This window comes from Sarcophilus harrisii, chromosome 1 (assembly GCF_902635505.1).
Source record: "Sarcophilus harrisii chromosome 1, mSarHar1.11, whole genome shotgun sequence".
NCBI lineage: Eukaryota > Metazoa > Chordata > Mammalia > Dasyuromorphia > Dasyuridae > Sarcophilus > Sarcophilus harrisii.
In genome coordinates, this window is record NC_045426.1 from 633,847,211 (window position 1) to 633,861,620 (window position 14,410).

Below are 14,410 nucleotides of genomic sequence, written 5' to 3' on the forward strand. Positions count from 1 at the left end.
ACTTTAAAACAATATAGTAATGTTGGGCATAATCACTATTTCTTTGGAAACCCAGATCAAATTTCATATTTATTTCTGTTGAATTTGAATTTCATCTTGTAAGATAAATCAAAGGTTCTCGATTAGTAGAATTGTTTTGAATTTTCTCATTGACTCAGTAGGAACTGAATTTCCCACCTAACTTTATATCTTCTGAAAATTTGATAGTTATGTCATATGTGCCTTTACAAAGTCAATGTTAAAAGTATTAAATGGTACTAAGCCAAGTATATATTACAAAGGCACTTTACTAGTAACTGCTTTAAAACTGAAATTGAATCAATAAAGACTACTCATTGGGAAAGTTTTGAATCAATTTAATTATACTATTGTCTAATATTAATCTTGCCACTGTTTCCATAAGAATAGCAAGAATTTTTCAAATGCTTCAACAAAACTTCTATCATTTATATCTAACTGTAACCCTATCCCAAAAGGAATTAAGGTTAACCTGGAATGACCTGTTCTTGATGAAATGATGGAATGGATATGATCTTTGTGATCACAGCTTCTTTTTCTGGAATATCAATCCTTTTAATGATATATTATGGATTTTCTGTAAGTATTAAAATCAAATTAACTGTACTTAAGTTTGCAGACTTTATCATAAGATCATAGAATTAAGTTTAGTCCAGTCCCTTGATTTTATAGATGCTCACTTTAAAATTAAATAAAACAAATGACAATTATTTTTTAACTTAATGACCTCCTACAACAGATGACCCAATTTCTCCTCTCACTCTCTTCCTCACACTTTACAATCTGGCTTCTCACTTCACCACTCTATCAAAACTGTTTTTTCCAAGTTACCATTAATCATCTAATTACCAAATCCAATTTTCTTTTCACAATTGTTATTCTTCATGACCCCTTTGCAGCCTCTGACATAATTTATCACTTTTTTTTTTTTTTTGATACTATCTCTTTCTAGGTTTTTGGAACACCATTCTCTCCTATCAAACACTCTTCATTATCCTCTTCTTTTAGTTAAATACATGGAGGCTGATAAGATCACCACCATCTTCATGTTGATGATTTTCATCTCTTCCTATCCTGCCCTAAGTTGTCTGTTCTCACATCTCAGGATGTCTTAAACAAAAAATACACAAAACCAATTTTTCTATTAATCCTTTCCCTTTTCTAACTTCCATATTACTTTCTAAGGAAACACCACCCTTCAGGCTCATAACCTAGGCTTCAGACTCAGTTCCTCACAAATCCAACCTATATGCAATCAATTATTAATCCCTATTGTGCAACACCTTTTAAATATGCCTCTTTCTCCTCTGATATTCCCAATAACAATGATGGTCTTCATCACCTCACACCCAGACAAAAGCAACATTCTCCAATCCTCCATTCAGTCATCAAGATAATTTTCCTAAAGTATTGGTCAGGAAATTTTATCTACCTATTCAAGATACTCCAGTGGCTCCCTATAATGAACAAGATCTAACATAAAAAGTTCTGTTTAGTATTCAAAGCCCCTCATAACCTATTCTCCCACCTTTCCACTCTGTTTATATATCTATCCCTGTTCTCCAACCCCTAATACTTTTCAATCCAATATCACTGATCTCCCTGCTATTTCGTAGACCCTTTCTGTATCTCCTGGATCTAGACATTTTGTCCAGCTATTTCCCTTGTCTAAAATGCTCATCCTCTTCAAATCAGCCACTTGGATTCCTAATTTCCTTCAAGTCACAATTAAAATTCTACCTTCTATAAAGGGATAATAAATTTTAGTACCTTCTGTTGCTACTTGCTTACTACCTAATGACTTGTGACCTTAATTGATGGCAGTTGCCATCTTTTACTCTTCTTTGCATCCTCAATGTCTGGCATGTAATATGTGATTGACTATGCACTAATAGGAGTATTATACCTCTCATGTGGTAGATGCAGAAACCATATAATAAATAACAATGTTGCCAGTCAATATACTCCCATTTCCCCTGTTTTTTGTTAAAAGTCAACCTGATCCCAGTAGGGTAATCCATATTTTAGTTTTAGATGTCCTTTAAATAGCCCTTTATGGTTTGCAAAGCAATTTATTGAATGTTATCTCAATTTATTCTCATAACATTCCTGTTTTTTTTTTTTTTTGTCTAGTTGAAATGTTCTCCCTCCACTTCTAAACATTATTGATTCCCTGATTTTCTTCAATTCTCAGCTAAAATTCCACTCTCTAAAGAAAGCCTTTACTAATCCTTCTTAATTCTCCTACCTTCCCTCTTCTCAATTGCTTTTTGCCTTTCCTGCATGTATTTATTTACTTGTTGTCTCCCCCATTAGACTGTGAGTTCCTTGAAAGCAGGAACTGTAATCTTCTCTTGCTACCCCTAGAACTCAGTTTAGTTCTGGCAGAAAGTAGGTGCTCAGTTATTGCTGTTTGCCCTTTGGTTTTCAAAGCACACCAGGACATTAGGGAGGTGATGCCATAACATGCAAGTGAATTGGATTTAAGTTTGGCAGGGTTGTCAAATCACCAATCTCACTTTCTTCTTTGGAGCTACTGGGGTCCAGTGGCCAGATATAGATCAGAATGATTGCAAAAGGCCTTTAAGTGCTTAGTAAATGTTTATTGACAGACTGATGGCCTCTGAATATTTTTAATCTAGTCCAGTGGATCTTATCTTTTGTTGTCTTTGAAGACATTTCTATTTTCTTGCCCATCATTTTGGGGGATGGGAAAGATGAAGTCCAAATGTGGTGGTTCCAATGGTAATTGATGGAGACAAGAGTTTGTTACACAAATCTTACACAATTTTTCCAATGGTTGTCTGTGTCACCTGTTCAGCTTCTCGCTTCAACAACCTTGATATGTACTGCTTTAATAAGGATTCTTTGTCAAGCTTTCTTCAAACTAATTTTTATTTCTAATGTTTCTTTTTTTATGAGATCATTTTTATTGATGTCTCATCTTTTTTGTAGCATAACTTTTTTTCTGAGATTTTGCCTATCTCATAGAATTCTTCCTTGTAAAAAACAAAAAGAATAAAGCAGAACAGACTAACAGAGAACCATATTCCATAGTGTGAATAACAGTTCTCATTTGTAGTCCACCAACTCTTTAATGTGTTTTATCATTTGTTGTCCAGGACCCAAGTTTGAATCAATTTGAGTTTGGTTGTTTTTGAGGGGCTATTTTAATCTGTATTTTTGTAATATATTTTAACTTAGTTTAAGGAATAACTCCATACCTGTATAAACATATTTAACACTTTTTAAAGTGAATGACACTCTTTGTTATTAAAAATAAAAACTAAGGTAGAAGTTATGAATTTTACAAAACATCTCACATTTAGGGAAATAGATTTGTCTGATTAGATTATGATAAAGGAGACTATAATTACCTTGACAGATTCCAGCAAACTCTTAGGAAAAAATCTCTTTAAACCAACATCCTTTCTGAAATACAAAAAGAAGTATATTAACAAATAACAATACTAGCTGAATAAATAAAAAGAAAATCCTTCAAGGAAATTAGAACACATGGGTGCACATAAAGATAAAGGTACAATAAAATCAATGTAAGTTCTGGGACATGATAGATTCTGGTAAAGATTTCCAAATTATACAGAGAGAAAAAAAAGTCCACAAAGTAGTAGAAATCATTTCAACCTGCATTGAAAATCTTCTTAAAATGTATTAAGGCATGTGCTAGAAGATACTACATGATCAATTCTTGAATAAATATCTTAGAATAAGATCAATCAGCATAAAGACAATCCCAACTATATGATGATTTAGATGTAGCAGGCTAAATAGCACTAGCACATATTTTGTATGCTCACAGAATCTCTTATTTAGAGCTGAACAGAACCTTAGAGATGAGACAAGGGAATTAAAAAAAGACTACAAATCCAGTTCACCTTCTATCATATCACAGTGGTTACTTAAAATTTCATTAAAAAATAAATTTCTAACACAAATTTAGATCACAACATAAGGCTAAGTACAGATCATAAGATCTAGAGCTTAAAAGATCTTTAGATCTTATTCTTTCAAAAAACTCAGCTCAAAAACAGCAACTTAACAGCAACAATAAATTAAATAAACTTCAGAAATAGTTTAATATTATTTCACTTGATTCTTTCAAACTATAAAGCTGACGCTGCTCAACTACTAGCCACTAGATGGAACCTGTATGCAGAAAAGAACCACTTGCTATATTTACTTTTTGCTGTTTTCAGAGACCAACCGGAATAGAAAAATGAACAAGTTATAGAAAAGCAAAACAAAATTAGATAAAAGGATTTATGTTCTATTCTAAATTTATCTGCTTCTTACATTGTACTTTTTGTAATGCTTGCTACATAATTAACACATTTATTTTCATCTTAAAATTTCTATATGGCAGTTATTGACACTTAGGTTCCCTCCTGATAACAGTGCTATTAGGGATGGTTTTCTCTGAGAATTGCCATGTATGGCATGTCAGCTGGTAGGGTGGGCCCAGGAGATAAAAAGGGGCTTGATCTCTGAGGCAAGAGGTTGTGTCTGGCAGAAGTTAAAGGAACTGCTAATAGGTTCCTTGAGATGTCGAGGGGCGTGTCCTCTTGCTAGATCTCCTCTTAGGACACAGCACTAACTCCAAGTGTCTCCCTTCTGCAGATGCACCTATGCAATACTGAGTGGGCTGGCCTGGGATAATCCCATAAGATAGCAAGTATAAACAGCCAGCTTTGAGTCAGACTCAGAGAGATGCAGGCACACATATGCACACTTGCTCTTGGACTCTCTTGTTCTTACTTTCTGCTAACCCTTGCTGAGATTACTAATAAATAAAGGCTGTTTTGCAGCTCATGATCAGCTCATCTTCATGTGTATCCAGGGATATCCCGAAGACTGGTATGTATGGCCCCACAGACCAGAATAGGGCACAAATGATCCAACACAAATGTCTTCCTTGTCAGCCTAACACTAGTTACACTTTCACTCACAATGCCTGACTCACTGTTTGTGGAGGGAGTATCAAAACACTCTGCTTCCCACTGCTACTACCAGACTCTTCCTCTACTATCAAAACTTAAGACACCCTTCCTTCCTTCCTTGAGGTTCAACTACTCAAATTTACCAACAATCTGGATATTGGTGGCTGTTACTAACCAACCTTTATAACATTCTCCTTCTTTCCTCAATGAGTTCAAGGCCTAGCTCATGGACTTTCCCGAGGGTGTAACTCCTACACTCACAGCAAGGGAATTCAACATCAGTTTAGGGTGGGAGATTGTATATAAGGTAGTGGCTCTTAGTGTTACATAAACAATAAGTGTTTTGGGCAGGCTTTGAACTCAGTTATTCCTGATTCCAAATCTAGTACTTTTATTCACTGAGCCAAGCAGCTGCTTCCAAAACAGAATGCAATTGTCCTAATTCTCCTGTTCTAAATTCTAAGTATGGAATAAAAGATTGATATGTTGATGAATTTATTGTCAATAATTTCTATGAGTATGAGAATAAGAAAAACCTTAAAGATTTATGTAATAAAATAGCTCATTTTTCTATAGCATCTTACTATTTTTAAAGTGTTTTACATATAATGTGATGTAGTTAGTAATTAATGCACATCTACATTTTTAAAAGGTATAAACGAAGCTTAATGAGTTAAATGACTTGTTATTACACAATAATGGCTAGCAATGAGCTAACATTTATTTTAAGGTTTACAAAAGGCTATAGATGACTTGCCTCAACTGGCCCTCAAAACAATCCAATGAGATACTGTTTTACTTATAGACAACTCTTACACATGAGGAGATTAAATGACTGGCCTGGGGTCACACAGCTCCTATGTGTCAGATGTAGGATTTGAACTCCAGATATCTCTGACTCTAAACTTCATGCTTGATCCCCTGTACCAGGAGAATCTATGTCAGAGCCTGTGTCTGTGTGTCAGACTGTCAGAGCAGCATTTCATAACTGTGTTATAAGTGAATATTCTTTCCATTACACCACAATGTTTCAAAGTATTTTTAAATTAATTTTGATTAGTTCATCCATATTATACTTGCAGTTATAGATGCTCTTTCTCTACCATACATTCTATATTAATGAGGACAAAAGTATAAACCACTTAAATAAGTAACCTGAAGATATGCACAGACTTTGTAGGATCTCAGATAACCTCCTAAGGTGCCACATTCCAAGTGTTCAATGGATTCTTATTAGAGATATATAAAGTAAAAGACTCTCTCAGGAAACAAGACAAGGCATACATGGAGTTGCCCTATTTTTAATATAATGACACCTTCATCTCTGCTTAAGCAAAGTGTCTGACAGTGCTTTATAACATACATTGTTCTTTTTGGTAAGTTAATCATTGCAAAGAAAAACCTTTCTTCAGGACATAGCAACGAAAAAAAAAACTATATGTCCCACTCTTAGATAACTCAGCAAAAGAAAACCTAAATATATCAAACTAGTAAGGAAAAAGATGATCATCCATGATAGAAAAAAAAGTAAATTTTACTTAAAAAAATCCAAAACAGAGTTCATCTTTAGAAAGCAAGCTACTGAATGAAATATATAGCAATATTTTACACATAGTAGATGCTTTTAAAAATGTTGCTGAATTGATTTTACATGTGCCTTTTCACCAGATGAGTTCTAAGATTGCTTTTTAGCCTCATATTCCTATAATCCTATAATTAGTGGTAGATTAAACTTAAGAATAGTTTATGTTTCAAAGGTTTATTTCTGAATTAGTTAGAATGCATTTCTCCACTACCATAAAAGTTAGAAATGTAAATATAGACCTATTCATAAAATTAGATTTTTGCCCATTTCTCCAAAAGCAATTCAAAGTAAGTAGCCCTGAGTACTTCTGAGTTCTAAGTCCTCAAATTAAAGGTTCAGACTCTGGGACATAGTTCGTGTGGTATACTGCCATCATTATACAACATACAGTTAACATGTGTGCCACATTTCCTTACCTAATGTCTTTAAACACACCCATGCCTCACTTAATCAATCGATTAATTAATTAATTTTTGCTGAGGCAATTGGGGTCAAGTGACTTGTCCAGGGTCACATAATTAGGAAGTGTTAAGTGTCTGAGACCAGATTTGAACTCAGGTCTTCCTGATTTCAGGGCTGGTGTTCTACCCACTACATCACTTACCTGTCTGTCTCCTTCAATTAAAAAGAAAATTCAGCAAAACTCCTTGAGTAAGCTATCTATCTACAATTGGTATGTCCACAAACTTTTTAGTTTTAGACTCACTGCAATCTGGCTTCTGAACTCATTGTTCAAGTGATATAGTTCTTTCTAAAGTCACTGATGGTTTCTTAATTGTCAAATCTAATCCCCTTTCCTAATTCTTCATCCTTTATTACTCCTGACCACCTCTTGGATATTGTCTCTTCTCTTAAGGTTTCATGAATGCTCTCTCCCGATTCTCTTATCATACTCACCAAGGATAGGTAACCCTTCTGAGTTTCTGTTTTAAACCTATACCATCCCACTTGCTGATTTCATCAGCTCTCATGAGTTTAATTATCTCTCTGTAGATGATTTCCAGATTTCTATAATCAACCCCAACTCTCTCCTGATCTCTAGCCTCACATCTTCAATTGATTTTTAGACATCTCAAAATGGATCTTCCAATGACATCTCAAACATGACTAAAACAGAACTCAGAACTCATCTTTCCCTACAAACCCAACCTTTTATTGTCAAGGGCACTACTAACCTATTAGTCATCCAGACCTGAAATCTCAGGGTCATCCTTGATTCCTCTCTTTTGTACTTGTCTTCCATATCTAATTAGTTGCCAAGTCTTGTCCATTCTTTCATCCCTTATGCACATTCCCTTCTATCCATTTAAACAGCCACATTAATGTACTATGCAATTTTTAAGTCTCCTACCGGATCAATATATTCTATACTAAAATGCAAAATCATTTCCCTAAAGTATAGGCTTGACTATGCGACCATCCCCTGTACTCCTTCACATTCTTTTGTGTGGATTTCTTCCACATTTACAATATTCTTATTCTTTATTCCTCTCCCAAATATAGTATATTACTCCTCTCCCAAATATAGTATAATTGAGCAACATCTACCTTCTTACTGTTCTTCCAACTCCCAATTTTGTGCCTTTTCACTCCCATGGCTAGAATGTTCTCCATCCTCAATTCTGCCTCCTGGTTTCTCTGGTATTCTTCAAGATTCACCTTAAATTCATTCCATTTTCTGAAGGAAGTAATTCCATGCCCCTTGCCCATTCCCTTTACTCTTACTGCTCTTCCTCTTAGATTATCTTACACACACACACACACGTATACATTTATGCATTGATAGATATCTTGTATTTAAAAGTCATTTTTTTTGAGTGCCATCTTTGTCATCAGAATGTGAGATCCTTCAAGGCAAGAAACATTTTCCCTGGATCACAAATGACTGGCATAATATTTGGCACATATTAAGACAATGTTTACTACTAACTTACCACTTCAAGATGTATTTAAACATCTGTATGTCCCACTCTTAGAAAAGTTTTCTTTAAACAATTTTGTGAAGTGGGTGTTTCGTAGCACACTATTTTAATAAGAAACTAAGGCTTAGCAACTAAAGTGGTATGCTTATCTCAGAGCATAAGGAAGTGAAGAACAGTGTCAAACAAGTCTGATGACTCCAGTTTCAAGGCTGACAGGAACTCAAGATAAAATTAGTAGCAAAGAGCTGAGGACTAGTTCTGATTGATACCTGATTTAATGAGGAGAGACTAAAGGACAATCAATAGCTCACTCAGAAAGGGGTATCAGTCACAAGTTAAATTCCTCAGCAGAGGACAGGATCTGTAGGGAGAACTCAAAGTGTCTGTGGGAATGAAAAATAGATAGAATGAAGGAAGTGATTCCTGAGGAAAAGCAGATGTCCATCCATGGCTTAAGCAGAATTGATGTCAATATTAGGAAAAGGTTTAGGCAGAAAGATATTGATAATAGGGGAGGATTCGAATGGAATGAACCAGGAAATATTGCTCAGATGGAAAGTGATGTCAATGAGAAAAAAATGCTTTAAATATCAGTGAAATAATGGTAGTAACAGCCTTTGTAAGTCAGAACTGCTATTGTGTAAAGTAAGAAAAGCCTCTCTAATTCTAAATAGAAGCTCTTTCTGCTACTAATCTCAAAAGTCTTTTCCCTAACCACTCTTCTAAAAGACAAATTACACCAGGCTACAGCCAGACATACTCTTTGCACATTCGTGTATGTGTGTGTGTGTGGTCCACAGGTCTGCATACTTCTTAAACTCAAAAGGGGGGGAATATTTTAAAACACCAATGACTTAATTGTATTTTAACGTATGTTTAATTTTTCATTATTTTCTTGTGACCTATCGCAACTCAATTATATCTTTCACAAATTGAAGTTAATGTAATGCTGAGGTTTTTAATCTATATACTAATGCTCTTTCCTATTTTGTTTCTATACTTCTTATATTCTTTGGCTATTTAAATTTTCTTTTTTTTTTCCCTTTCAAGTTTTTAGACATTTCCACCAAAATATCTTTCAAAGTATCTTTCTTTATGTCCTTATTGCCGTCACACCACTGATATTAAATGTTTACATCCTGATTGAAAAAATGAGAACTCCCCTCTCTTGTTTAGCCTGAATATGGAATATTAATACCATAGCCACAGTTGTTTTAATGTAAACATCATATTTTCTATCTAGGTGTCATTTTAATTTTTCTACTTTGTGTGCTCTCTTACACACTTACACATACATGCATAGATGTTAACATGGCTGTCAAACTAGGTTAATAAAATCAAAGAAAAGATCTCTATGAATTTAATTGTATGAAATTTCTTCCCAGATTGACAAATGAGTATGCACCTAAGTGATTTTTCATGATGGAAAGAAGAATAGTACACTGGGGAAAAATTGATTTAGTGTCAGAGGACATGAGTGCAAACTCTGATTCTATTCCTCATTTAGCATGGTGTAAGTAGAAAGAGGATTCAATTGGTTGAGAGAACCCGAGTTTGAATCTAAGCTTCATCACTTACTTTCCTGGATGACCTTGGGCAATTCAACCTCTTAGAACCTATTTTTTCATCTGTAAAAAGAGAGTATTGGACTAAATGATTTCTGTGTCCCTTCCAGCTATAAATCTGTGATCCTATAACCATGTGCTTATGTGACTTTGGGAAAGTCTTTATTTGTTAGGAGAATAAAAATAGAAATTCCTTAGCCTAAGAATTCAATTTGCTGCTAAACTTCCCTTGGAAGTTTTATCTTATACTCTTGAATAATATACTATATTTATCTGAATAGGTCAATACACATACATATGTGTGTATGTGTACTAATGTATGGACATGTAAATATGTACATATGGATGTATATATGTATACACATGCACTCTAGCTAAACTATTCATCTTTCACTAAAGACAACTTTGATTCTGTCTTTCACAATTATAATTATTTTTATCCTCAGCTATTCTTCCTCCCAAACTCAGCCACCTCAGTCTTTGCCAGCTAAAATTCAGCAACTATTCCAAGACCAGTTTAACATCATCTCTCCTTCCATAACTTTGCCATTCATGAAAATATTTCCCTCCTGCACCTCAGATAGCACTCTGTATCTCAATCAGGAAGATTAAATAATGCTCCTTCTTTTTCTATTTCTATAGTGAAATTTTAAAGATTTGATGAAACTTTCCTCCAACTGTCTTATTAATAAGGCTTGGCTCTCAGTATAATTAGAGCTTGATGGTAAAAGAGGAAGCAAACATTTTGGTTGTCTCTAGAGTACAGAACTAGGACAAATGGGGGAGGAAGGGTTACAGAAAGGTAGATATGGGGCCAAAATAGAAACTCCTAATAATCAGATCTTATCCACAGAGAGAAATCTGCTGCTTGGAAAGCAGTATGTCCCATGTAACTACCGATATTCAAATAGAAGTTGAATAACCCTTTGCAAAAGATTATATAGACATGATTCCTGAATTAGGAAGGTAGATATATTAAACTATATTCTAAAGCCTCTTCCAAGAAAGATACTATGGCCTATATTTAAATTTAAATGATTAGTATATGCGCTACATAAAAGACAGATTTCACAAGAGCATAAATTGTGCATTTGCTAATATTTGTAGATAGCAAAATTTACTATTTGCTGAATGACTGAATAAATGAGTGAACTTTGGGGTTAAGTGACTTGCCCAGGTTCACACAGCTAGGCAGTGTTAAGTGTCTGAAGCCAGATTTGAACTTGGGTCCTCCTGACTTCAGGGCTGTGCTCTAAACACTGCACCATCCAGCTGCCCCAAGTGAATAAATTTTAAACCTAGCTTTTCAGCTATACTGTCATTAGGGAAGAAGTAACACTAAACCAATATAAAACACTTTCAAAGAATATTTAATCATCCAATGAATTAACTTATAATATAAAGCAACTCAATAACAAAATGATTAGAATATTAAAAATTAAGGTTTTATAATGTAGCTTCAAAAGTTAAGGGAGAAATACATTTAAAGCAATCTTGTTTTTACAATTACAAAATACCATGATATTAACTATAAACTAAAACTACCATTGTGTTATTTTGGCTTTTTTTCTCCATCCGGAGTTCTATGGAGTTCAATCTCTGAAGATTAAAAACAAAAGATCCTGAGTGATCTGTGCTCATTTGTAAATTGGTCTACTGTCCCAGTGCCTTATCCTCAATTCTCAAAACTGTAATTGATATATCTGCTTTATTTTTAGCCCAAGGCTTTGATGACATTGTATATTCTCCTCAAGGAATAGAGCCCTGAAACTAATGTCCCCAGGGTATACTTGTACTCAACCTACACAGAAAGTATAGAGAGATCCTGTTTAAGTTGAGAATATGAAAGGATAAAATTAAGTCAATGGTTAACAACTTTAAAGAAATGATTTAATTATGCTTAAAATCTCAGTTTTCTCATATATGAAATGCAGACTAACATCTGTTTCACCTACCTCAATAATAACATCATATAACAATTATGTGTATGAATGCTTTATCTTCTTTATTTGATTATAAATTCTTTGAGAATCAATGTCTTATTCTCTTATGTATCTACCATAATTTACAAAGGTGCTTGATTATCTTAAACATAGCAGGTACTCAAAAGATTTTTTTCAAGGAAGCAATTTGTATACAATACTTTCCAAAGTGTTCCATTTTTGAGGAAGTGAAGTGATATGGGAATAGCAATAAATGTAGTTAAGAGACCTGACTTAAAGAGTTGGCTTAAAAATCACTAGCTCAATGATCTGCAGCATATAATATTGTCAATCATACTGTGGTCCTAGATATTCTCTTCTCTAGATTTTTGCAACATTGTTTTCTTTCAGTTCTTCTAATCTTGGAAAGTTCCTTATGTATTTTCTTTCCTGGAACATCCATCCTCTTCTTTCTACTTTAATTATTCCTATATCCAAAAGTTCTATTTGTTTGCCTTTTTACACTCTCTCAGTGACCTAATGAGTTCACATAGGTTCCCTTACTATCTCTATATTTTTCTTCAACTCGATCATACCAACTGGCAAATTCTGAATTAGATGAACGAAGATTCCTCCAAGAGCTTCAAATTCAACATGTCTAAAACAGAACTAGTTATCTATCCCCTCTCCCCAAACCAATTCCAAATTTATCTAATTCTGCTGAAGTAACCATCATTATTCCAATCACACAAGTAAGCAGGCTTGGAGGCATCTTTGATTCCTCATCCTCTTCACCCCGAAATATACAATTAATAAGTCAAGATTCATCAATGCTATCTGTAAAACATCCCTTCCATCTCTCACACACCTAGAATCCTACTTCAGGCCCTCATTATTGTTTACATGAGTAGCATCTAAAATGAGTTTCTCACCTCAAATTGCTTCTCTTTCTCATGTATCCTCCCTCCATAAAGATAACAAGGTGATATTTCATAAAACAGATCCAACTCTATCACACTCTTGTTCACTAATCTAAAGCATTCACAGAAAATGTAGCATTTATAAAATCTTCTCTCTTTGGCATTTTAAACTTTTCATAATCTAGTCCCAACCCATCTTTCCAAATTAATTTATATTTTACTCTCCTTCTCACAGTCTATGGTTCAGTCAAACTGGCCTATCTGATCCATTAAAGAAAAATACTTTGAGAGTTGTACGGAAGACACACTGGAGCAGAGAAAGCTCTGAGGAAGGGAGGCCAATCAAGAGATTTTGGCAGTAGTTGAGGCAAGAAGTAAATGAGGACCTGCATCTGGCTGGTAGTTTTTTTGAGAGAGAAAAGGGGGCATATACAAGAGATACAATGGTAAAAATCAAAAGATTTGGAAATATACTGGATATTGAGGGTGAGTATAAATTAGGATAGATGGGAAGACAGTGGTCTTTGAATTATAAAATAAACTTTAACATTTTGATTCAAATATGAATACTAAAATCAATATTAATATGAAGATGATGATGTGTGCTAATATTGTCATTTGTCTTTATTTACTTTTCTATTTTCCCTTTAACTATCCATAGCCCTTTAATTTCTGCATTAACTCAAAATATGTCCATACTTGAATATAATTTCTGACTTTTACTTTGGGGGTGAATTAGAACTTTGAAGAGTTATTAACATAACACTGATTTTTTAGAAATTTCATACACCAATTCTCCATGTGATCCCTTCAAAAACCATATTAAGTAAATTACATCATAGGTTCTTTTTTTTCTTAGTCCCATTAACTGTAGGACCTTGGGCAATTCACTTAATCCTATTTCCTCAGTTTTCTCATCTGTAAAATGAGCTGGAGAAGGGTATGGCAAAACATTCTCCAATATCTTTGCCAAGAAAACCCAAAATGAGGTTACAAAGAGTTGGACATAACTGAAAACCAACTGAACAACAAAACAGTTCTTATGCTATTTTTTTGATGACACTTTTTTTTTTTAAAGACTCCAGTTGTCCACACTGAATACCTATGTCACCTGGTGGAATTAATTTAATTCTATTCCTTAAAGGCAAAAACTGGAATGGTAAGACCTATAAACTTACCATATATGGTTGTGATTAGGCTCATATGAGATAACAGATACATAAAGTACTCTATAATATTATTATTATACTATAATAATTACCAAAGACTTTATTTTAAATTTAGAAAAATAATTTTCTATCCTTCTTATCTGGTGGTATTTCTTTATAATCAATACTTTTTTCCCTCCTCTAATGGATAAATTTTCCTACATATTTCTATACTTTCTAATACCTTTCCTTGCTGCTAAAAGAAAAATATATAGCAACATATTATTACCAGTAGATACCATCTGTTTAGGGGAGTTTCTTCCTCTGTCTCCTCTAGATGAATTCTATTCATAGAACACTTGGCTTTCTTTT

General features: G+C 34.0%; 1 protein-coding gene across 18 annotated transcripts in view; it reads right to left on the reverse strand.

Moving 5' to 3' along the window:
* Positions 1-14,410, reverse strand: part of PTK2 (protein tyrosine kinase 2) — a 368,410-nt gene that overhangs the window by 164,973 nt on the left and 189,027 nt on the right. For all 18 annotated transcript variants that reach the window (XM_031947265.1, XM_031947245.1, XM_012541848.3 and 15 more), the window contains one exon: positions 3,396-3,450. In XM_031947265.1, the coding sequence (XP_031803125.1) occupies positions 3,396-3,450 (55 nt within the window). The remainder of the gene's footprint in view (positions 1-3,395; positions 3,451-14,410) is intronic.